The following is a 25,849-nucleotide window of genomic DNA, read 5'->3' on the forward strand; positions in this document are numbered from 1 at the left end:
CTCCCTCAGCACTGACCCTCCGACAGTGCGGCGCTCCCTCAGCACTGACCCTCCGACAGTGCGGCGCTCCCTCAGCACTGACCCTCCGACAGTGCGGCGCTCCCTCAGCACTGACCCACCGACAGTGCGGCGCTCCCTTAGCACTGACCCTCCAACTGTGTAGCTCTTCCTCAGCATTGACCTTCTGACTGTGTAGCTCTCCCTCAGCACTGACCCCCTGACTGTGTAGCTCTCCCTCAGCACTGACCCTTTTACTGTGTAGTGCTCCCTTAGCACTGACAGTGCATGCTCCCTGTGCAGTGCAGTGGGATGGTCTGCCTGGTTGATATATTCAAGTCTCTGAAGTGACAATTAAACCCCTGACTTTCTGGCTGTGCACTGCAATCATACGCTATTTCCACAGAGAGATGGTAATGTTCTGTAACGTCTCATTGTAGATTCTAAGTGAAACCCTCATTGTCCACTGTTTAAAATAATAAAGGTGTAGGTTTGTGACTGAAATCAGTTACTGCTGAAATGTATGTGAGTGGATGAGGTGAGGTTTGAGCATGAGACACAGTAATCCAGAATCATAAAATCTTACAGCACAAGGAGAGTCGATTCGGTGCATTGTGCCTGCACTGGCTCTCTGAAGGATCTCTCCAATTAGTGCCACTGTCTGCTCTTTTCCCATAGTCCTGCAAATTTTTGTTTGAGTATTTATTAGTGTGCAATTTCCTTATGAACGTTCCTATTGAATCTGCTTCCTCTGCCTTCTCTGGCACACGTTCTAGTTAACATCCCAAACAGAAGTGTGGTTTTCTCCATGTGTCACATGTCTCTCCCACTTCTTATGCTCATGATTTAATTCCATATCAGCATGTTATCTATCTTCACAATGATAACAATGAAATGACAATTGCTTTGTGCACTGAGATTTCTGTTCGCTGCTTTGTCTTTGCTGAAATTCCATTAACATTGCATCATGTTTCTGTCGCTGATTGAAAGTGTTTGTGGCATTGAAGTCAGTGTTTCCTGTCTTAACCTCTGTGGAACTTTGTTGAGTCATCCAGAGCAGCTGCATTTAGCCCGAGATCTCACTTTAGATACATTTTTGTATTTTCTTCCTCAGGATTTTGGCAACCAGGAGCTGTATAAATATCCAGTAATATATTGGCATAGCAGTTTCTGTGGTTTAACTCCCAGAATTCAATTGTACTACTCTAACAGATGCTGATTAACCCTTTACCAGCCATAAATGAGGCCCAATGCAACGACAGTCATTAACCCTTGAAGAATGTGTCATAGCAAGGTTAACCTACTCCGCAATTTCTCCTCATACCCCCCACTCCTGGTCTACTCTGACCATCTACATTGTTTTTCCCGGTGTTCCCAAATGTACAGTAGATAAATAAAATCCTCATTGGATGGATTGGTTTTTACATAGCAAGGTCAGAATTAGTTACTGTTTTTCAGGGAAGGGGTTAACTACAATGAGTCACTGTTTATCTGGGGTAGGGATGACACACTGTACCTTATTCAGGGTAAGGGTCCTCACTGTGGAACTGGGTGATTTTCGATAGTGTGGGTTAGCATTAGCAGATTGGTAGAAGCATAGACACTTGTTAGTTGCTGAGTAAGGTGCATTGAATTGAATTGAATTGAGCAGGAAATGGTAATGGGCATGTTTCAGCTGATCTTTGTAATTGTGAACTTTTGAAGGCCTGGCTAACTGACTGTAACAAATTAAGACACTAAACTGTAATGTGAGAGCTGAATTCAGCTGCAGTCTCCTCTTATAATTGGCTATCTGTCACCGGTGAGAATGTTGTCTTTGACTACTCAAAGGTGGCTGATGATGCTGTTTTGGGATCTGCAGACTTTCTGCCACATTGAACATTTGCTGTCCTATGGGATGTCTGGTTATGTGTCACGAATACAGGTCATTACTTGTTCTTTCTCTGTTCTTGCTTTTCCTCTTTGCAATTGTTGGGTTTCAACATGCTGTAGTCCTTCCCACAGATTCTGCTTCTGTTTGGTTCAGTCCAAGGTGATAGCCTCCCAGGAGCTGACGTTAATGGTGAACATTTTCATGTTGGTTTTCTGCACGTCCTCGAAGTGCCTCATTTATCCTCCCCTAGTGAATGTGCCCTGACTAAACCCAGTGAAGCTGATAGTGGGTCATTGTCAGCTTGCTGTTTGTGCGAGCACACTGATGTCGGTGTGTCTGTCCTCCCACATGTAGTCTCTCCCAGCCAAGATGCTGATGGTATGACTGCAGCATTTTGAGGTACCTCTTGTCCCTGCAACATTGTCCATGTTTCATCCTCATACTGTGGGGTAGAGATATCCTGATGTCACAGATTTAATGTCACAACTTTCAAACACTTGCTTCCTCAGGTGGGCAAAGACTGCTCCAGCAAGTTGCAGGTGATGCAGAGTTTCTGTCAAGGCAAACCTTCTGTGAAAGAGAAATTCCAAGATACTGGAAGTCTTTTGCATTTTCCTGGCCCTCCATGTGAATCCGAATCGATGGGCCTGGGGCTTGTGTATTTCTGGCTTGCTGGTGGGGAACTATGATCTTCCAACTGTTGAGTGCGAGTCCTACCTTCTCATCTTCCTCAGTAAATACATTGGAAATTCTCTAAGATCCATTTCCAACAAAGCACTTACTACAGTATGGTCTGTTGAAGCTCAGTGATTGAAATCAGGGTGTCCTTCGTTATTGATTGAAGTTGTCCAACATTAAAAAGTTTACTGTCCATTTAATAAATAAGCTGTACTCCAGCAGGGAACTTTGCCTCTATTGAGACATAGCCTGATAGCTAGGAAAATCAGAAGAAGAGTTGGTGCGATGGCACAACCTTGTTTGACTCCTGTTTTAACCTCAAAGGGGTCTGGAATGGATCAGTTGCTAAAGATCACCACTTGCATATTATCATGAAACAGGCATAAGATGGTGATGAATTTTGAAGGATATCCATACTTCAGGATTTCCTAGAGTTGACATCAATCTTTGTCAAGTTGAGAAAGATGTCATGCAGAAAGTTGATGTTATTTGTGACATATCTGTTCTTGCTGAGCTGTAGAAATCATGTCAGCTATGTCTCTTGATTGTGTAAATCCACATTGAGATTTATAGGAAGAGGAGTGGACTATTCAATCAGATCATGACTGATCATCTACCTCAATGCCTCAATAATGTCTCACATTATCTCCATGTCTCTTCATGTCATTAGTCACCAGAAGCTTTGTTGACTGTTGTCTTGAACATGCTGAATAATTGAGCTTCCATGAACCTTTGAGGCAGCGACTTCCAAAAATTCACTGCTCTCTTCAAATTTCTCTTCACCTCAACTCTAAATGACCTGCTCCTTATTTTGAGACTAGGTCCCTTAGTTCTAAGTTCACCTTCGAGGTGAAACATTCTATCTACATCTACTCTGTCATGCCCTACAAGAATTTTGTAAGTTTTTAATTAGGTTACCCTCGTTAAAATAATAGAATTTTACAGTACGGAAGGAGGCTATTTGGCTCATTATGCCTGTACCAGCTCCCAAGAGCTACCTAGCCCTTTCTCTGTAGCCCTATAACTTCATCACTGTCAAATATATATCCAGCTCTCTTTTGAAATCACCAATGGAATCTGCCTGCACCACTCTCCCAGGCAGCGCATTCCAAATCCTAACAACTCTCTGAGTAAAGAAATTTCTTCTAATCTCACTCCTAGCTCTCTCGCTGACAGCCTTGAAGTCATGACTCTCTGGTTACTGACATACCAACTAGTGGAAACAGAATATCCTCTTTATGCTGTCCAAATTGTTCATCATTTTGAACTCCTCAATAAGGTCTCCTCTGGTCTATGGAGAATATACCCAATCTCTCTAATCTTTCCTTGTATCGAAAGTCCAAAATGTCTGGTATCATTCTAGTAAATCTCCCTTGTACTCTCTCCAGGGCTTTAACATCTTTCCTTAAATAAGGTGCCCAGAACTGAACCACTACTCCAAATGTGGTCTGACCAATGATTTGTAGAAGTGTAACATCACTTCCTTGATTTTATACTCTATGCCTCTATTTATAAACACGAGGATCCTATAAACCTCCTTAGCAACTGTTTCAACTTGCCTGGCCACCTTCAGAGAATTGTGTACATGAACCCTGAGGTCCCTCTGCTCCTGTAATCCTGTCACAGTTGTACCATTGAGTCTGTATTGTCTCTGTGTGTTTCTTGTACCAAAATGCATTACCTCACATTTCTCTGTATGGAAATCTCTCTGCACATTTGCCAACAAGTCAATATCACTGTGAAGTGGCTCAGCATCATTCTCACAATTCACTATTCTCCCTAGCTTAATATCATCTGCAAATTTAGAGATTTTGCCCTCAACATCCATCTCCAAAATTTTAAAATAATCAAAATGCAAGGGTCCCAATACCAATTCCTGGGGAATACCACTTTCAACTCAACACTTTCAATCTGAGAAATGCCCATCTATATCTAACCTTCTGTTTCCTATCCTTTAGCCAACTTCTAATTCATGTTGCCAAGGACCCCTCAGTCGCAAACATTTCTAATTTGCTAACCAACCTGCCATGGGGCACTGGAGGTCCAAATATACAACATCTGCAGCACTACTGTAGTTTCCTGGGTTATCCTTTGCCCCTTTTCTTAAGCAACAGCTTCACATTAGCAATCCTCCAGACCCTTGGGACTAATCTTGTATTCAGAGAGACCTGGAAAATTCCTGTCAATGGCTCCACAATTTGCTCCCTTACCTCTCTCGGCAATCTAGGATTGATGCCATACGGACCTGGTGACTTCTCTAACTGGAGTGCTGCCAGCCTTTTTAGCACCTCTTCCATATCTATCACTATACTGCTCAATTGCTCAACACCCATAATAGGCCATTGTCACCATCTTCTAATTTGGTGAGAACAGAAACAAGATATTCATTTTGTATCTCTGCCATACCCTTTGCTTCAGGGAGCAGCCTACCCTGCTTGTTCCTTATGGGCCCCATTCAATCCATCACTAATATGGTACTATTAATATGTTTGTAGAACATTTTACTATTTGTTTTAGCTCAGCCTGCCATCCTCTCTTTATGCTTCCTCTTCCCTATTCCAGCCTTAGCCTTTCTCCTACATTTCAGGTACTCTTCCTGATTCCCTATTACTGTTATTATTCTGGTGTGCATTATATTCTTCCCTTTCTCTGCCTTATTTTCTCATTAATATCCTGAGTCATCCAGGATCCTCTAGCTTTGGATACCCCATATTTATTTCTTATGGGTTTGTACTTGCACCCTATTCATCTCTCTTTTGGAAGTCTCACTTTTTTATCCACCAAAATGCATTTCTAATCAACATGCTCCTTTTCAACTTTAGACCCCTAAACTCTGCCCTTTCCCAGTCTGGGATCTTAATTGTTGACTGATTTTTATCCTTTTCTGACTTATTAAACCTTCATTATGTAATGATCACTATTTCCCAAATGCTCCCCCACTTGAGGTTCTCCACTTGGCCTCCACGAGGACCAGATCCAGCACAACTTCCTCGCAGGTAGGACTGGAAATGCACTGCCCCCAGAAGGTTCTCCTGCACACATTGCAGGAATTTCTCCCCTTCCGTGCCCCACTCTACCTTTTTCCCCAGTCTACCCTAGGTTATTGAAATCACTAACTATCACAATCCTACTTAGAAGCATACAATCTCTACAGTTTGGAAGCAGGTCATTTGGCCCACTGAGTCCACATGTCCCTCCAAAGAACTTCCCAGGCAGACCCCACCCTATCCTCATAACCCTGTATTTCCCATTGCCAATCCACCTAACCTGCACATCTTTGGCCTGTGGGAGGAAGACAGAGCACCCGAAGAAAGCCCAGACAGACACAGGGAGAATGTGCAAACTCTAGAACAAAAACAAAGTTGCTGGAAAAGCTCAGCAGGTCTGGCAGCATCTGTGAAGAAAAAATCAAAGTTAATGTTTCGGGTCCGGTGACCCTGCTGCCAGATCTGCTGAGCTTTTCCAGCAACTTTGTTTTTGTTCCTGATTTACAGCATCTGCAGTTCTTTCACTTTTTATGTGCAAACTCTACACAGACAGTCACCCAAGGCTGGAATCGAACCCAGATCTCTGACAGTGTGAGGCAGCAGTGCTAACCACTGAGCCATCGTGCCACCCTTGGCCTGCAGATTTCCATAATTTTTGCTGACAAGTGCTCTCTTCTACTTCCTCCCCACTATTCTTCAAAGTTCTAGGGCATACAGATTAGGGAGGAATTCATTAGCAAGTGTTCTGAGTCAGTTCAGAGGGTTCTTGTAATGCTCTTTCCTGCAATGACAAGCAGCGAGATCTCTCTATGAGTTCCATTGTTGAATTTATTCGCTTTTGGTTTGAAGACTGCCACAATTATGATGTCCTTAAGATCATTCAGGGCTTCCTGTTCATTCCAGATCTGTAGGATAAGGGCATGGAGCTGGACTGCTCTATCAGCAGGAATTCCATCACCTTCTTTCATGATGGTCTAGATGAGCTGAACAAGCTCCAAGCTTCACTTCAGTGTTCCAGACTCTAAGTTCTCAGTGCTACTGCTCTGGCATTGGCCACAGACAGAGAGAACACTGGCCAGTTTTATTTGAAAGATTACCGTCAGTATTGGAACAGACTGAACATGTATGTTTCAAAGGAATACTTACTGCAGCCTGAGGACTATCTGCACATAATGGATAGGGCAATCTTCACACTCTGGGCACTGGAAGGATTTAGGGTTTGGATTCACAAAATATTAGAAGTAGCACCTCAAGTGAGATAAGCCAAAAACTCCACTCAGTGCAGAGTTTTACGGGAAGAGGTTTCAAGTCGAGGAATGATAATGTACTTGTGGGTTTACAGGAGAGATTGTGAGCACCAGTCAGTGAACACATTGATTGTATTGGTCAGATTCCTGTTAATCCGTGCCCAGGGGAGGGACTTGGTGCAGAGTGAGTAAGGGATGACGAGTGTCTTTAATAATGAATGTTGTGTTAGCGCAGTTCATTCTCAGCAATAACCCAGGCTGAGAATACGGAGACTGTCAGGATTCCTGCTGCCCCTGACTCCACAGAATTAGTGAGTAGCTATAAGATTCAAGATCTGAAACAAGCTCCTATTATAAGAATAAGAGAGCTGGAGAAAAACTTTGTTGTGTGGCTGTGAAATGCAGGATTAAAGTTACACAGAAACATAGAAAGAAGGAGGAGGGATAGGCCAATTGGACAATTGAACCTGCTGCATCATTCAACATAATCATTGCTAATCCTCTGTCACAAAACCATACATCTCTTTCCCTATATTCTTTGACAACTTTCCTGCTAGAAATCTGTTTCTTTCTAAAATATATTCAGTGATTTAATCTCTAAAGCCCTCTGAGGTAGAGAATTCCACAGGTTCACCACTGTCTGAGGGAAGAGATTTCTACTCAGTTTGAGATAACAAGGTGTAGAGCTGGATGAACACGGCAAGCCAGGCAGCATCAGAGGAGCAGGAAAGGTGACGTTTTGGGTCTGGACCCTTCTTCAAAAACCCTTTGATGCGTGGTTGCTGTGTTCATCCAGCTCTAAACCTTGTTATCTCAGATTCTCCAGCATCAGCAGTTCCTACTATCTCTACTCAGTTTGAAATGGTCTACTCCGTAATTAAACCATAACACACTGTCTGGACACCCCTCCTCCTCACTGCCCCAGCCAGGGGAAATGTCATCCCTGCACCCAGTCTGTCCAGCTCCGTCAGAATCTTATACCTCCCACTCAGATCCCTTCTCATTCTTCTAAACTCCAGTGAGTAAAGTCATCCCAGTCTCTCCTTGTACAACAAACTTGCCATCCCAGGAATCGGTCTGGTGAACCCCCAGTCACCGTCCCCTGAGCTGCCTGGTTGTGTAGAAAGACAAAGATAGACTCAAATTCCTGCAGTACCTTCCAAACCACAGGATACTGCAAAGTACTTGGCAGTTAATGAAGTGTAGCCATTGTTGTAATAAGGGAAGATTCACGAGCAAGAGAGACGCAGGGAGAGAGAGACCGAGAGCGTGGACTGAGACACAGGGAAGAAAAAGAGAACAAGCCAAAAGGAAAGCTTTGGATGGAATATATATGGATTTTCAGAGGCATTTGATAAGGTGCCATACATTAGAATATTTAATAAAGCTAGAGCCCATAGTGTTGGAGGTGATATAGAGGATTGGCTAACAAATAAGACAACAGAGAGTTGGGATCGGGGGATATTTCCAGGATGGCAACCTGTAACTAATGGAGTGCACAGTGCTAAGATCACAATTATTTACAATATATATTAATGACCAGCTGCCAGAGGAAGTGGTGGAGGCTGGTACAATTACAACAGTTTAAAGGCATCTGGATGGGTATATGAATGGGAAGCATTTAGAGGGATATGGGCCAAATGCTGGCAAATGGGACTAGATCAGTTTAGGATATCTGGTTGGCATGGACAAGTTGGACTGAAGGGTCTGTTTCCATGCTGTACAGCTCTATGGCTCTAAGAAAAGTGAATGTACGATAGCTGGGTTTGCAGACGACAGGAGAATAGGTGGGAAGGCAAGTGCTGAAGATGACACAAAGAGTCTGCAGAGGGATATAGACAGATAAAACTTGGCAGATGAAATATAATGTGAGGAAATGTGAGATTATGCTCTTCAGCAGGAAGAATAGAGCAGCTGAATATTTGTTAAGTGGAGAAAAATGGCAGAAAGCTACAGAACAGAGGGATTTGGGAGTCCTTGTGCCTGAATCACAAAACGCTAATTTCCAAATTCATTGGGTGATAAGGAAAGGAAATAGAATGTTGGCTTATATTTCAGAGGGAATGATGTGTAAAAGTAGGCAGGTCTTGCAAAATGACACAAGACACTAGTTATTGTCATAGCTGGAATGCTGTGAACAGTTTTGTGCCCCTTATCTACGGAATAATATACTGGCATTGGAGGCAGTTCGGAGAAGGTTCACTCGGCTGATCTTAAGTATTGAGGGACTGGTTAATGAGGAGTGGTTGAGTAAGTTGGCCCTGAATATCGAAGAATGAGAGGTGACCTTATTGAAACATACAAGATTCTTAGGGGACCAGACAGTGTAGATGCAGGAAAGTTGTTTCCCCTTATCGGAGAGTCTAGGACCAGAGGACATCATCTCAGAATTAGCTGTTGCGTTTTTAAGACAGAGATGAGGAGACGTTTCTTCTCTCAGAGGGTAGTGAATTTCTGCAATTATTTAATGCAGAGGGTTGTCGAGGCTGGGTAAATAAGTATATTTAAAGCTACAATAGACAGATTTATAACCAGGAAGGGAACAAGGGTTATGGGGAAAAGGCAGGAAAGTGGAGTTGAGGGTTTTCAGATCAACCTTGATCTTATTGAATGGCAGAGTAGACTCAATGGGTTGAGTGGCCTTACCTCAGTTCTTACGTCTTATGGTCTTGCAGGCAAGGACAGTTAGAAACGCTGAGACACGAGGGAGAGACAGAGATAGACGGAATGAGAGATCAGAGATTGGGCGTGAATTAAGAGACAACTAAACCTTGCATTTAATGGAGATCTACATACCAAATCTTTTAAAAGTCTCATACAATTCATTTTAATGTGTCATCACTTTGGATTGGGATAGTCAGAGGTGTAACGTTGAAGCTGATGCCATGCATTTTGTGAGTTGATTTGATTTCCCTTTCTGATTGTGTGGGTCGTTCAGCACCAGAGAATGTGATAGCTGATGCTGAGGGACCCCTTTCTTCCTCACCCATCAAATTCCTGAGCACACGTTGTAGCACCCAGTCAGTGAGTTAGCAGCAAGGAGCTGACCTACAGGCTGCCTGAAGCTGTGAGATTCCAAACATGACTGGTGCTCATCTCAAAAACTGACTTCAGTTAAAGCACTCATCTGAGTGGGAGAAAACCCGCACTGTAGGGCAAAATCAATTAATTATTGAGGAGAAATTGCTTCTCTCAAAGGAGTGTGAACCTGTGGAGTTCACTCCCCCAGTTTGCAGTGGATGCTGGGACATTTTGTATCTCCTCCTTAAATTTACCCAGAGGTTTGGTTAGTAATTAGCTAAAGAGTTATGGAGAGCAGGACAGTGGAGTTTGAGGCTAAGATGAGATCAGTCTTGATCATATTGAATGGTGGAACAGGCTTGAAGGACTAATGGCCTAATCCTGCTCCTGCCTCTTTTGTTCTTCTGAATGAGGTCAGTTCTTGGCCACAGGATCCTACAGCAGATCTCCCACCACCCATCTGATCCTGACATTTCTTACAGGATCCCTTTTTGAGTGTATGGACAGATATCTGGAGCTTGTGCTTTCAGACTCTATAACTGAGCAGTCAGACCAGTAATCCTGAAAGGGTTACATTTCAAGGACTGGTTCCAGAAAGTGAGGTTTAACTGATGAATTTGTAACTCTTTGTAATGTCTTTCCTTCTGTTTCAGAATGCGGAAGCTGGAACAGGAGTAGGAGCAGGAGCTGGAACAGGAACAGGAACACTGGGAGTTGGAGCTGGGGCAAGAACAGGAACACCAGGAGCTGGAGCAGGAACAGGAACAGGAACACCGGGAGCTGGAGCAGGAACAGGAACACCGGGAGTTGGAGCAGGAGCAGGAACAGGAACACCGGGAGCTGGAGCAGGAACAGGAACACCGGGAGTTGGAGCTGGAGCAGGAACAGGAACACTGGGAGCTAGAGCAGGAACAGGAACAGGAACACCAGGAGCAGGAACAGGAACAGGAACACCAGGAGCTGGAGCAGGAACAGGAACACCGGGAGCTGGAGCAGGAACAGTTCCCGAAATTGGAGTGGGAGTTGGGGCAGGTGTGAAGATGCCCAGTTCTGCAGATGATTCTGGGCAGTGTGCCAATCAGGACAACAGCCATCGCTCCAGCTCAGTGTGTGAAGGGAAATACCGACAAATGGGCCGTTCTCTGTTCCACAGCCATGCCCCAGGTAGCCTTCGATCCTGCCAGGCAGAGCTGGCACAAAAGCTGAAGAACCTTGAGCTCCAGAACAGTCTCCCTGGGCAACAGGACATTGGCCAGAAGAAGTTGGCACTGGATCCCTCGTGCCTACTGACCCCACCAAACACGCCACAGATACTGGAGCTGGCTGAGGCTGAGAATGATCCCATGGAGCTGGCCTGCAGGAGGATGGTAAATGGTGACCGGCTGGAACCATGTAATGGGAGCACTCTGCAAGGTAAGACCGCTGACCAGGCCTGGTTACTGACCCCAGGGCCAATTTTAAAAAAAGTCCTCCCAGTTAGACCAGAAGACCATTAGATATGGGTACACAATTAGGCCATTTGGCCCATCGAGTACAAAGAACAATACAGCACAGGAACAGGCCCTTTGGCCCTCCAAGCCTGCGCCAACACATTTTGCCCTTCCGTACTAAAACTGTGTTCACTTACAGGATCTGTATCCCTCTATTCCCTTCCTATCCATGTATTCAATCAGGAGTTTCTTGAATGCTGCTATTGTGTCTGCTTCCACCACCTCCTCTGGCAGAGCATTCCAGGCACTCACCTCCCTTTGTGTGAAAAACTTGCTTCGTGTCACTTTGAAACCTCACCCCTCCTCAGACTTTGAACCTGTGTCCCCAAGTAATTGAAGCCTCCACTGTGGGAGAAAGCCTCATACTTTCCAATCTATCCATGCCATTCACAATCTTATAAACTTCTGTCAGGTCACCCCTCAACCTCCTGTGTTCCAGTGAAAACAAACCCAGTCTATCCAACCCTTCTTCATAGCTAAAATCCCCCATACCAGGCATAAAGTTGATGTTTCGGGTCGGGACCCTTCTTCAGAAATGGTCCATTTCTGAAGAAGGGTCCCGACCCGAAACATCAGCTTTCCTGCTCCTCTGATGCTGTCTGGCCTGCTGTGTTCCTCCAGCTCCACACTCTGTTATCTCAGACTCCAGCATCGGCAGTTCTTACTATCTCAACATCCTGGTAAACCTTTTCTGTACCCTCTCCAAATCATCCACATCCTTCTGGTAGTCTGATGACCGGAACTGTACGCAATATTCAAAGTGTGGCCTAACTAAAGTTCTATAAAGCTGCAGCATAACTTGTCTATCCTTATACTCAATGCCTTTCCAATGAAGGGGGGTTAAAATTGATTCAGAGATAGAACCTTGTTATCCCTTCCAGTGAAGGCCTTTTTTACTGCCTTATCTACCTGCGCTGCCACTTTCAGTGTTCTGTGGACCTGCACACCCAGATCCCTCTACGTATCAATACACCTAAGGATTCTGCCATTCACTGTATAATTTCCACCTGTACTTGACCTTTGAAAATGCATCACCTCACATTTGTTTGGATTAAACTCCATCTGCTATTTTTTCTGCCCATGCTTCCAATTGATCTATATCTGCTGTATCCACTGACAATCCTCCTCACTATCCGCAACTCCACCAATTTTTGTGTCATCTGCCAACTTACTTATTAGACCAGCAATGTTTTCCTCCAAATCATTTATGTAGATCACTAGCAGCAAAGGTCCTAGTACTGATCCCTGTGAAACACCACTAGTCACAACCCTCCATTCCGAAAAGCATCCTTCCACTGTTACCCTCTGTCTCCTATGACTAAGCCAGTCTGCACCACTATTCGATCACGGCTGATATGTTTCCCAATCCCAATCATCTGCTTTCTCCCAATAACCTTTGATCCCCATTATTAATCGAGAAGCTGTCCAACTCTGAAGGAAAAACACTCAGTGACTTGGCCTCCACAACCCTCTGTGGCAATGAGTTCCCCAGATTAGTCTGAAGAAATTCCTCTTCATCTCCATTCTAAAAGGTTATCTCTGAGGCTGTGCCTTAGGCTCCTAGTCTCTCCTACTAGTGGAAACAGTTTCTCCATGTCCACTCTATCCAGGCCTCTCAGTATTCTGTAAGATTCAATCAAATCTCCCCAAATCCTTCTCAATTCCATCGAGTACAGACACTGAGTCCTCATGTGAAAGTCTTTCATTGCTGAGGCCCACAACTGCTCACAGTGTTCCAAATGTGGTCTGACCAGAACTTTATACAGCCTGAGCAGTACATCCCTGCTCTTGTGTTCTAGCCTTCTCAAAATGAATGCTAACATTTCATTTGACTTCCTAACTGCCAACTGAACTTGCATGTTAACTTTAAGAGAATCCTGAACTAGTCCCTTTGTGCTTCAGATTTCTAAAGCTTTTCCGTGTTTAGAAATATTCTACATCTCTGTTCTCCCTACCAAAGTGCATAACCTCACATTTTCCCACATTGTATTCCATCTGCCACTTCTTTGCCACTCTCCTAGCCTATCCAAGTGCTTCTACAGCCTCCCTGCTTTCTCAACACTACTTGTCCCTCCACATATATTTGTGTCATCTGCAAAATTAGCAACAATACCCTCAGTTCCTTCGTCCAGATCCTTAATGTATAATGTGAGTAGTTGCAGTCTCAACATGGACCTGCGGAACTCCATTAGCCACTGGATGCCATCCTGGAAAAAATCCCTTTATCCCCATTGTGTGTCTTCTGCCAGCCAGCCAATCCTCTATCCATGTCAGTACCTTCATGGGCTCTTCTCTTATTTAGCAGCTTCCTGTGCGGCACCTTGTCAAAGACCTTCTGGAAACTCAAATAGATCACGTCCACTGGCTCTCCTTTGTCTAATTTGCTGATTACCTCCTCAACGAATTCGAACAGATTTGTCAGGCATGACGACCCTTTGACGAAGCCGTGCTGACGCAGCCCTATTTTATCGTGCATTTCCACGTACTCCACAATCTCATCCTAAATAATGAACTCGGAAAATCTTACCAATGGTGGAGGTCTGTCTAACCAGCCTATATCTTCTGCTTTCCTCCCTTCTTAAACAGGGGTGTTATATTGGGTCATTTTCCAATCCTTTGGGACCATCCCTGACTCCAGAGATTCCTGAAAGATCATCATTAATGCCTTTACAATCTCCTCAGCTATCCCCTTCAGAACTCTGGGATGTAGTTCAACTGGTCCAGGTGACTTATCCACCTTCAGACCTTTCAGCTTTCTCAGCACCTTCTCCTTAGTGATGGCCACTTCACCTCTGCCCCTGACTCTCATGAAGTTCTGGTATGCTGCTGGTGTCTGCCACTGTGAAGAGTGATGCGAAATACCTATTCAGTTCCTCTGCCATATCTTTATTCCCCATTACTGCTTCACCAGCCTCATTTTCCCTGACTTCACTTGTCCTTCCCTTAGTTTGTTTCTTCTTAGGATGTATTTCTCCTGTGCCTCCCGAATTATCCCCAAAAACTCCTGCCATTGCTGCTTCACTCTCTTCCCTGCGAGGCTCCCCTTCCAGTAATCTCCGGCCAGCACCTCCCTCATGTCTTTCTAGTTCCCTTTACTCAATTGTAACAGTGTTACGTCTGATTCCAGCTTCTCCCTCACAAACTGCAGGGTGAATTCCATTATATTATGGTCACTGGTCCCTCAGGGTGCTTTCATCTTAAGCTCCATAACCAAGTCTATCTCACTACACATCACCAGATCTAGAATTGCCTGTTCCCTAGTGGCCTGTACCTGTTCCAAAAAAACTCTTGCAGACATTTCACAAATTCCTTTTCTTGGGAGCCACTACAAACCTGATTTTCCCCAGTCCACCTGCATGTTGAAGCCTTCCCATGGTTATTGTAATGGCACCTTTTTTACATGCCTTTTCTATCTCCTGATTTATTTTCTTTCCCACATTCTGACTACTGCTAGGAGGCTTGTACACAACTCCCAACAGGTAGAGTTAAGGAACTGCAAAGGGTACAGAAATACTCACTAGTTCATTATTTAACCCCATAATTTTAAAGAACTGTGTAAGGTCATCCTCAGCCTTTTCTTTGGACTCAGCCTGTTTGGTCTATCCTGAAGGATATAACTTCTCAGTTCAGCAATCACTTCCAATAATTGTAATGCATTTTCTGTGCATCAGCTTGTGGGACTCAAGTCTGGTCTGTTTGGTGGAGGCAAGTTTAGTTGAGGTCACCAAGACAGAAAGAATCAGAAAGTTAATAGAAGTGAAAAGGTTCTCAGAACTGTGGGGAAAAGGTGAGTTTCTCTGACAGAGAGTTAACAAGGACACAGTAGGCTGACTGGCCTGTTCTGCTGTGACCATTCCATAATTTTAACTGCAGTAGATTTAGATACTCCCTGGAAAGGACAGCACAGGATTAGATACAGAGTAAATTTCTGTCTGAGATGGATCCCAGATTCAATTTGTACTGAATAATTACCAAAGAATTCTAAATCCCTTCTCTCTCTCTCTTTGTTCTGTCACTCTCTCTACCTCCATTTTCTTTTCTCTAATCTGATCTTCTGACTGTTCTTCCAACACTATTTATCTCTTGATCGGATCTCTGCCACTTGCTCTCTGTCTTCCCAATCTCTCTCTCGTTGTTTCTTTCTCTTCCTGCCATTCTGTATCTCTCTCCCTTTTTACACTTCACAGCACACAGTTAACAGGTCACCACCACTCCTTGGCATGGACCAGTGCCCTCATTAATGCTAGTGGCAGGAACAATGGCCTTGGCCATCTGGATTCCAGTCACTTCTGGAGAAATCTGATCAGGTCAGGCCATGTTGCAGTCACTCTGTTCAGCAAAGCTGGGCTACATGCTTCATGCTGGTTCTGTGTTGAGCAGCAGTGGCCTGTCATTGTGCTTTAATACACGGAGCAGGCCAATGAAGCTGGACAGAGACCACACAGACAGGAAGTAGAAAGGGAAGGGTGAGGAGCAAATTCAAGGGAAAAATTGGTCAACGTGAGCAACAGAACGCTGAACAGCAGTAGAAGAGGAAGTGAGTGTCAGTGACGCATTGCAGCACATTGAAGAATTATTATTGCTTTAAAACTGAAAACAGGAAAGGAATGTGAAAATACTTTGCGAGGAGAGTGCAGGTTTTGGGTCTGTTTGGGAGTGGTTTTTTTGAGATAAACATGATGAAAAGCTCCCACTAGCAGTGGGGTTGGAAAACAGAGGGGACAAGGAATTCAGATGATTCAGGGAAAAGACTGTAAATTTAGAGCTGTGCTGCCTGAAAGGGCAATAATAATTTTCAGGTGGGAAATGGATAAATGTTTGATGATGTAACAGTAAAAGTTATGGAAAAAGGACAGGAAAAGTGAGGGTAATGGTGCCCCTACTTCAGAGAGCTGGGTGTAGGCCTGGCAATGGAACATGCTGTAAAACTCTAATTCCCATGACCACTGCCCACAGGGAATTGACTTTTGTGAATTGGGCCCTGGTATCTGAGGAAGGATGTGCTGGCCTTGAAGGGGTTCCAGAGGAGGTTTATAAGAATGATTCAGGGATGAAGGGCTGGTCATATAAGGAGCGGTTGAGAACTCTGCGTCTGTACTCGATGGAGTTTAGAAGGATGAGGGGGGATCTGATTCAAACTTACAGAATGCAGAGAGGCCTCATAGAAAGCAAGAACTGCAGATGTTGGAGTCAGAATCAATACAGTGCGGAGCTGAAGGAATGCAGCAGGTGAGGCAGCATCAGAGGAGCAGGAAAGCTGACGTTTTGGGTCGGGACCCTTCCATCAGGTGAGACTCTTCCTGATGAAGGGTCCTGACCCGAAATGTTGATTTGCCTGCTCCTCTGCTGCCTGACCTGCTGCGTTCCTCCAGCTTCACACTGTATTGATACTCAGAGGCCTGGATTGAATAGACATGGAGAAGATGTTTCTCCTAGTAGGAGAGACTAGGACCTGAGGGCACAGCCTCAGAGTGAAGGGACAACCCTTTTGAACTGAGATGAGGAAGAATTTCTTCAGCTGGAGGTTGATGAATCTGTGGAACTCATGGGCTGTGGAGGCCAAGTCACTGAGTGTCTTTATGACTAAGGTAGATAGGTTCTTGATGAGTAAGTGATCAAGGGTTATTGGGAGAAGGCAGGAGAATGGGGTTGAGAAACATATCAGCCATGTTCGAATGGCGGAGCAGACTCTGTGGGCCAAATTGCCTAATTCTGCACCTGTATCTTATAGTCTTAAGGTCCATAGTCTTATGGACTCCCGGGTATGCTTTAATGCTTCCGAATCCATGAAGGTGGAGTGAGCTCTGTGTGAGTGTTAACAGTAACACTGATGTCAATTTATCTGGTTTGGGTTCAAACACATACAATATGTTTCAGGTTGGGCTGAAAAGTGACAAGTAACATTTGTGCCACACAAGTGCCAGGCAATGACCATCTCCTATAAGAGAGAATCTAACTGTGCCCTTTGACGTTCAAAGGCATTACCGTTGCTGCATCTCCCACTGTCACATTCCTGGGGGTTACCATTGACCAGAAACTCAACTGTACTAACCATTTAAATACAGTGACTACAGGAGCAGGTTACAGGCTGGAAATTTGATGGTGAGTAACTCACCCCGTGTCTCTCAAACATCTGTCCACCATCTACAAGGCACAAGTCAGGAGTGTGATGGAATACGCCCCACTTAGCTGGATGGGTGCAGCTCCAACAACACTCAAGAAGCTCAACACCATTGAAGACAAAGCAGCCCACTTGATTGGTACCACATCACAAGCATCCACTACCTCCACCACCAACGCTCAGTAGCAGCAGTGTGTACTATCTACAGGGATGTACTGCGGAAATTCACCAAAGATTCTCAGACAGCACCTTACAGACCTGTGACCACTACCATCTGGAAGGACAGTGTCAGCAGATACATTGGAACACCATCACCTGTCAGTTCCCAACCAAGCCACTCACCACCCTGACTTCAAAATATATGGCTGTTCGTTCAGTGTCGCTGGGTCAAAATCCTGGAATTCCCTCTCTAAGGGCATTGTGGGTCAACCTACAGCACATGCACTGCAGCAGTTCAAGAAGGCAGCCCACTACTGCCTTTTCAAAGGATGAGCAATAAATTTTGGCCTGTCCAGTGACACCCGTGATCCACAAGTGGATTGATGAGAAATGAGAACAATGAGAGGCTTCCAGCCTGTTCTGTCAGTCAATGGAGGGAGCAGTTTTTGGAATGTGGCCTTTTGAGGAGGAACATATAGCTTTTCCTTAACCACTGACGCACACTGGCCACTCTCTGTAAGAAGGAACTGTAATAATAAGCAGAATGATACATGAGACTCACCACCTCAGCTGGAGGTGCAGTCTCTTGCAGTAGGGTCTGCCTAGTCAATGCCCTCTCAGTGCCGTTCCCACGTGCCCATGCTTGTATTCCAGTGTCATATGTGATAGCCCGCTGGGTATTCCACAAGGATAGGCTTCACGGACAAGCTGAAGCAGCAGGTGATCAGGAATGTTCCAGTTCCTGGACCCTGCCCTAAACTCTGCTGTTAGCTTGCTGCCTGTCTCTGTACTGTCTGCAATCCACTGACTCAACACACAATCAAACTATGAGGCTAAACTCAATCTTCCTCACTTGCAAATGAAGCAAAAATATATACAGAAAGTACCTTCACGGGATATGCAGAATCTGGCTCACACAAACTATTTGTCAACAAAACCCACCTGACACTTGGTCACACATTAACCTTAAAACAAGTCAATATGAGACTGTGGGGTCAATGTCGAGGTCTGCTCAGCTGCTGCTGTGCTTTTCTTTAACCCTTCACTAGCGGGTCCTGGCACATGGCAATTGCTGCCCTTCAAAAAATCTAACCCATCACAGCCATAATGTGGTGAGTACAGAATGCATGCAGGGATCGATTCGTAGGAGCAGGAGGGGGCCATTCAACCCCTCGAACCTGTGCCACCATTCTAGACCATGGCTGATCCACAGTCTCAACGCCATGTTCCTGTACCATCCCATCTTTGCTTGACATTGTGGCTCTATGACTCAGTCATGGCTGGAAAGTATCAATCTCTCTCTTCAACCACTCAATGACTGAGCTTCACAGTCCTCTGGGACAGAGAGTTCCAAACATACACCACCCTCTGAGTAAAGACGTTCCTCCTTATCTCTGTCCTAAATGCTTTGGCAAGATAGAAAAGAATCTTTACCGAGTTCTGTCATCTGGAGGTACCCATCCTTCCAGTACTGTACTGCAGGCATATCACCCAATACTATACCTCAGAGGTACCTTCCTAGTACTGTACTCTATGGTGACCTCCTTTACTGGATCCCAGAGGATCCCCCAGCACTGTACTCCCACTACTGGAGCTCAGGGGATATCCCTCAATACTGTACCCATCAGTGAAAAGTGCCTTGGTGAGAAAGGCTGAGAAATCCAAAGTGAAAGACCTCTGCTGATTAAGGGAGAGAATGTTTTCGACTGTAGCACCTCTAGTTGCTATCAGGAGAATGTGGAACAGCTGAATACACAGTGTACAGCCAGGGTCAGGCTCACCTCTGAACTTCTCCTCGATGTCTACAATGTTGGGAATGTGCTCTTGTCCCAAGAACTATCATTATCAGGAATTTGGCCGCTTGAAAGTTTTCCAAACTGGAACTTGGAGCTTTTAACCTGGGAGAGAAGCCAACAGCAACAGGGATGAGAGGCTCTGAAACGGTGGGGTGTACATTATTGCCAGAATATCATGGGGATTATCTATTCAGAGCATTCCAGAAACAAACGCTGAGTGAACATCTCTATTCTTCTACTGCCAAGAATTTGGGCTGAGTTTTTGTGAATTTGAAGCTGGAGCTGGGCTGGGTTGTGAGAGAGGTTATTGAAATATTATTGAAGTTGGACAAGCTGACATTAGATGGACCTTGGTTCATGCTATTGCTTAAATGGAACTAAAGGTTTCAGCTAGCTGCAGGGTCACAGATACATCAAGAAAGCGAAAGGGCAGGTACCTTGATCCTCTCATCCTTTTCTGCTCAACTCTCTGCACTTTGTCTCGGTCCATGCACATTTTTCATCTTTCATTCTGTATCTCTTTTTCTTTCTTCGTCAAAGTGTTAGCTGCTGTTCATGTGGTAACACTGATACGGTCAATATACAGTGGTCAGCACCATTCACAACTCCTCAGATACTGAAGCTGACAATAACCAAATGCAGCAAGACCTGGACATTGGACAGTTGGCTGCTGCATTTCTGCATTCCCACAGTGACTACTCTCTCTCTCTCTTTCCCCTCCCATCTTTTCTCCCTCCCTGAGTATGTTCCTGGAAGTATCTGGCCTTTTCTACCCTGCTTTTCTGTGTATTTTTGTTTCTTTCATCTTTCCCTTTGTAAGTGTCTCCAATCCTGCTCCATGACGAGTGCTGAGAAGAAGTGCAGTGAACTGCACCATGAGCTGTGGTTAGATTGACTTTCACATTGTTCTTTCTCTCCAGATAGCTGCACTCGACAGAAGAGCGAGCCTGGTGATGAGGTCTTCACTGTTGACTTAGAAAGAGGGCCTCATGGCCTGGGTCTGGCATTAGTGGATGGGCTGGTGAGAAAAGCACATTACTACGAACGTTATTTTTCTAATTGACTGACCCTAATTCAGTAATCTGGCAATAAATACCCTAATTATATGTCTCAAACTCAAGCAGAGTAAGTGTCACTCACTGGGTAAACTGTATACAGTCAGTATTTATTCAGAGTAAGTGTCACTCACTGTATCACAGTTACAAATGTTCCTCCTAATTCAGGTTAGGGTAACTTTTTGACCTGTGCTCACTGTTGTGATCATAGAATCAAAGAATTGTTACAGTGCAAAAGAAGGCCATTCAGTATCTCGTTGTGTCCGTGCTGGCCTACTGCAAGAACAGATCGCCAAGTCCCCCTCTCCACCTTTTTCCCTGCAGTTTTGCGGAATCCTTCTGCTCAGCTCATTATCCAGTTCCTTCGTGAAAGCCACAATGGAAACTGCTTCCACCATGCTCTCAGGCCACATTCTCCCGATCCTAACCACGCGCTGTGTGAAAGGTTTCTGTGCATGTTTTCCTCGCTACTTCTAGCAGTCATCTAAATCTGTGTCGTCTGGTTCTCAGTCCTTCCACCAATGGGAACAGTTTGTCCCTATCTGCTCTTTCATGATTTTGACCATTTCTCGAAGGGAAACAATGTCTCTGCCTCTGGTCCGTCCACATAACTGAAGTCTGTCATCCCTGGAACAAGTCTCATAAATCTCTCTAACATCCTTTCTTAAGTGCAGCGTCCAGAATTGGTTGCAATGCTCCATTTAAGGCTGAAACAGCATTGCTCATGATTTGAACATAATCTGATGAACATCATTTCCTTGCTTTTGCACTCTGTGCGCTGGAGCTAAACAGATCAAAGGACCTGGGAGAAAAGCAGGAACTGGTTACTGAGTTGGATTGTCGGCCATGATGATAATGAACGGCTCTGCAAGCACCACTCCAGAACCGATAGGATTTTGAAAGACGGTCATCAATGCATTTCTTTCTCTATAGCAACCTCTTTCAACATGCTGGGATGTAGGTCAATCCAACGAGTTTTCAACTTGCGCCCCATTAGACCATTAATATCTCAAGTTTCTTTTTAACAGATGTAATTTTCTTTCAGTTCCTCATTTATACTAGTTCCTTGAATCTATTATTTCTAGCAGATTCCTTTCTCCATGGGGACACATGCAAAGCAATTATTTACTGCTATTTCCCATTATAAATTATTCCACCTGCGCTTACAATGGACACACATTTGTCTTTGCTAAACTGGTTATAAAATTATAGAAGCTTTTACAGTCACTTGTTAGATTTCTTTATAGCCTACATTCATATTCTATTCTTTGTTCCTTAGTTTCTTGATCCTCCTTGCTGTATTTCGAATTGTTCCTGATCTCAGGCTTACTACTTGTTTGGTATAATTGTAAGCCTCCTCCTTTGATCTAAACGTCCTTTGTTAGTTCTGGTCGACTCACATTTCCAGTTGGATTTTGCGTCTTAAACGGAGTATCTTTCTTGTAATCTATGCCTTTTTTTTTAAAACAGTAGCTGTTGTATTTTGCCAATCCACTACAGCCAGCTTGTCCCCTGTACCTTCACAGTTTCCCTTGTTTAGAATTAGGAGCCTGGTTTCGGAATGACCTACATCATTTACAAATTTAAATGGCAAATTCTTCATGTTAAGGTCAATTCTCCCTTTTTAACAAAAGCACTCTTGCTCCATATTTTAACTCTATTTGATGTTGGCAGTTGTTTTAGCTGCCTTTCACTTTGTTTACAACTTTCTGCCATCCCAAAAGCAGCTTTGTTTTTCTCCTGTCTGAATTCTCTCTCAGGCTGCTACCTCCCTAACAGGACACAAGGGGAATCTCTCTCAAATAGCTGAAAATCCACCTGTGTGGATATCTCTCCTGGTCTTAACTTCCCTGCTGGCCTGGCCGTTAGGATTCCGTGCTCTCATTGCTGAGGCCCCGTTTGATTCCTGGTCACAGAATGATGACTTACCACTTCGGTATAGAATAATTCCTCCTGATCTTTTAAAGGTGTAACCATTCACCTTGTGTAAGTCCCACCTGCTTCTGAACTAGTCTCAAAGCCCCATAAACCTCAAGCCCTTCCTGCTTCAACTTCTCCATTTTGGTGCTGGTTCACTCTTCCAGGTTTCGGACTAATGAGCATGTGGTGATGGGATTGATCCCAGGATTACTGCTGTCGAACTCCCTGCTTTCCATCCCTTTCCTAGCCCCTTAAACTTTGCTTTCGGAATCTCATCCCGTATGTGATGTCCCTTATCGGCCCCATTTCTCTTGTTACTATTTATATGCCGATTGAATTTTACATTCCTGTTTATCTTAACAATGTAGAAAATGCAGCAGTGAGTTTGTACGTGGCAACCTTCCAGGAATAGTGGTGTGACAGTGTCAGAAAACCAGCTTTTGCAGTTTGAGTTGAGCGGTAGTCAGGGCTTGGGGACATTCCCTTATCCTGCTTTCAGATCGTTGTTGTGGGATCTTTTCATTAAAGGCAGTGGGCACTGTGTACACTCAGCTGACAACGGAGCCCTTGTCTTGTTTCCTAGAAACTCCATCTCCAACCGGGACAGAAGGTTGAGGGGGGTGGGGGAGTGCAAGGCTCTTGCTGATGATTCAGGATGCCTGGGCCCCAGACATTCAGAGGGACAGGGTGTATGTGAGGCCTGGGTGTACAGGGCCCAGATGTTTATGGAGCCTGGATGTGCATGGGTCCAGGCGAATGTAGGGCCTGGCTGTATATGGGACCTGGGGTGTACAGGTCTGGCTGTATTTAGGGCCTGGCTATATGTAGGTTTGAGTGTACACGGGTCCTGGGTGTATATGGGTCCTGGCTGTATATGGGGCCTGAGTGTACATGGTTACAGGGTCAGGCTACATTGGGGTCCATGTGAACATTGAGCCAGGTGTACAAGGAAAGACAAGTGTGTTTGTGTGTATCCGTCTGTGTGCTAGGTAGTACTGTGATCTCCGTGGAGACCAGTAATGGTCCAAAGGTAGTCACACTCCTTTGGTCTGAGCAAGGAGCAACTGGGAATAGGATCAGAGCAGAAACAGTGACCTGCACTAAATGATTTGCTCATGAGACAGCCAGTACAGACTCAGCGGGCCAAATGGCCTCCTCCTGCACTGGGACAATTTTGTGTTTCTGACTGAGAGCTTGGGTTGGAGCCAAGCTCAGTTTCAAGCCTGTGCTGTTCAAAAGTCACTTGCATTTATATAACACCTTTGATAACCTTAGCATGTCTCAAAGTACTTTTGGAGTGTAGTCACTACATAAGGTAAAGTAAAAAAGTGCCAGCTAGTGTGTGCACAGTAAGATCCCACAAAGAGCGATGTGATAATGACCAGAGAATTTGTTTTTGTCAGGGTGGTTCAGTGAGGAATGTTGGCCAGGCCTCTGGAGAGAAGCCTCCTGATTTTCTACCAGTGTAGGCTGTGGGTTCCTTTCTTTGTAATACTCCCTGGGTACCTACAGCAGGCTCCCTACCCTCTCAGAGCTGCTCCATGAAGTTTATGGGAAAAGGTGGAGAGGATGACAGCATCTGGAATATGTTGGGAGTAAGTGATCAGATAGAACATTCTATTCCTGTATTAGACCTTGGCCTGTGAGCAGAGTTTTCCATTGTGAATTGGAGGAAGTTGTTACCTTGGCAACACTCCGATTTGGAGTTCGATTCTGGAATCTAACGGAATTCCGTCCTCCTGGTGATTTATAAACTGCATCATAACTAAAGGAGGTTGTCTGGACCCTGTCCCCATCACTGAGGGAATGAGAAGCTGCTACTGTAGGGGAGACAGGCTCTGGCTGAAGTTAATGTTTCCACGTACACTGTACAAATTCCACACACCCGGAGCCCTCAGGAGAACAAACCAGCCAAGGAAAACCCCTTCACTCCCAACAAAGTCTGATGGGGTTTGTTTGCTCAGTGCTTGCTCTTTAAAGGGGTAGTGTGAGGAAGAAAACTGAATAGTTAGATCCCCAGCCTGAATGTGGAGCAGGAACACAGTCTAGACTTCACAGCGGGTATACTGCTGATCTCTCCATTGCCATCAGCCCCTCACCACCCACTCCCCATAAACTCCCACCCCCAGTTCAGCCTTACCCATCTCACTCTCCATTCTCCCATTTACCCCTCCCCCAGTCCACCCTTACCCTTCCCAACCTCCCCCATTATCCCCAGGCTCTCTCAATCTCTCCCTCTAGCCCCTGCTCTCTCTATTCCAGACCATCAGCCATGATAAGATTCAGCCAAGGGACTGAGAATAATCTCGGGGATGTTCTGGGGAAGCTCTTCTGTTTCTCTGAGGGAAAGACAGGGCCAAGAATCTGACTCCAAATGATAATCAGCTGACAGACAAATTGACTCCAGGTCCTGAGGGAAGAGCTTGGTAAAGGGACTGTTGCTGATCCTCTCCTTTACCCAAACTGGAGGAGGAGCCGGAGAAGGAACCAGAGGAGGAGCCGGAGGAGGGGCTGATTCCCGGAGCTTGGAGCCGGATGTCTGGAGGACGATTCTGGCAGAAGAAAGGGGACGGTGTGCATAAAGTCTAACGGTTTAATATCATGAAGACTGTTGTGTCAACTCTGACTTTCATCCAATGTCACTTCCTGTAAACTCAGTTTGGGAGTTAAAGCCCAGTAACTCAGTGCTGAGCTATTTCAGACTGTAGTGTCCCACAGACTGCCCGACTGTCCCATCCTTTATCGTAGCTATGTACTAATCTGCTCTAACCTGCATACTTCAACTGGACTGTAACCACCTTGCAAAGTGTCCAACTTACAAAAAGACAGTTCACTGGGATTAGGGAGTGGGTGGGGAGTGGGGAGTGGGGAGTGGAGTAAAGGGCTGTCTGCAAAATGGAGGATAATCCTGAAGGCTGTGAGGTGCCCAAAAGGGAAATGAGGAGCTGTTTTTATTTCAGATCACCAGCATTTGCTTTATGTTGCTTCTGTTTATGTATTGGACTGCACTGTCCCTCGGTGTTTCTAACTGTACCTGGTTGGACAGTGTTGATTTTACTGTGCCCACAGTGTCTGACTGTATCAGGCTGTACTGTGCCCACAGTGTCTGACTGTACCAGGCTGTACTGTGCCCACAGTGTCTGACTGTATCAGACTGTAGTGTCCCTCAGTGTCTGACTGTATCAGGCTGTACTGTGCCCACAGTGTCTGGCTGCATCAGACTGTAGTGTCCCTCAGTGTCTGACTGTATCAGGCTGTAGTGTCCCTCAGTGTCTGACTGTATCAAGTTGTAATCTCCCTCAGTGTCTGACTGTATCAGGCTATAGTGTCCCTCAGTCTCCTGCACAGTGTCTGACTGTATCAGGCTGTAGTGTCCCTCAGTCTCCTGCACAGTGTCTGACTGTATCAGGCTGTAGTGTCCCTCAGTCTCCTGCACAGTGTCTGACTGTATCAGGCTATAGTGTCCCTCAGTGTCTGACTGTATCAGGCTGTAGTGTCCCTCAGT

The 25,849-nt window shown here is 45.0% G+C and overlaps 1 protein-coding gene across 4 annotated transcripts in view; it reads left to right on the forward strand.

Moving 5' to 3' along the window:
• si:ch73-281f12.4 (Ras-associating and dilute domain-containing protein-like) overlaps positions 1-25,849 on the forward strand; it is an 81,057-nt gene that overhangs the window by 52,912 nt on the left and 2,296 nt on the right. For 3 of the 4 annotated variants that reach the window (XM_048610979.1, XM_048610980.1, XM_048610981.1), the window contains 2 exons: positions 10,457-11,216; positions 20,290-20,390. In XM_048610979.1, coding sequence (XP_048466936.1) covers positions 10,457-11,216; positions 20,290-20,390 — 861 coding nt within the window. The remainder of the gene's footprint in view (positions 1-10,456; positions 11,217-20,289; positions 20,391-25,849) is intronic. The other variant, XR_007264599.1, reaches the window with a different exon arrangement.

This window comes from Rhincodon typus, chromosome 23 (assembly GCF_021869965.1).
Source record: "Rhincodon typus isolate 14 chromosome 23, sRhiTyp1.1, whole genome shotgun sequence".
Classification (NCBI taxonomy): Eukaryota; Metazoa; Chordata; class Chondrichthyes; order Orectolobiformes; family Rhincodontidae; genus Rhincodon; species Rhincodon typus.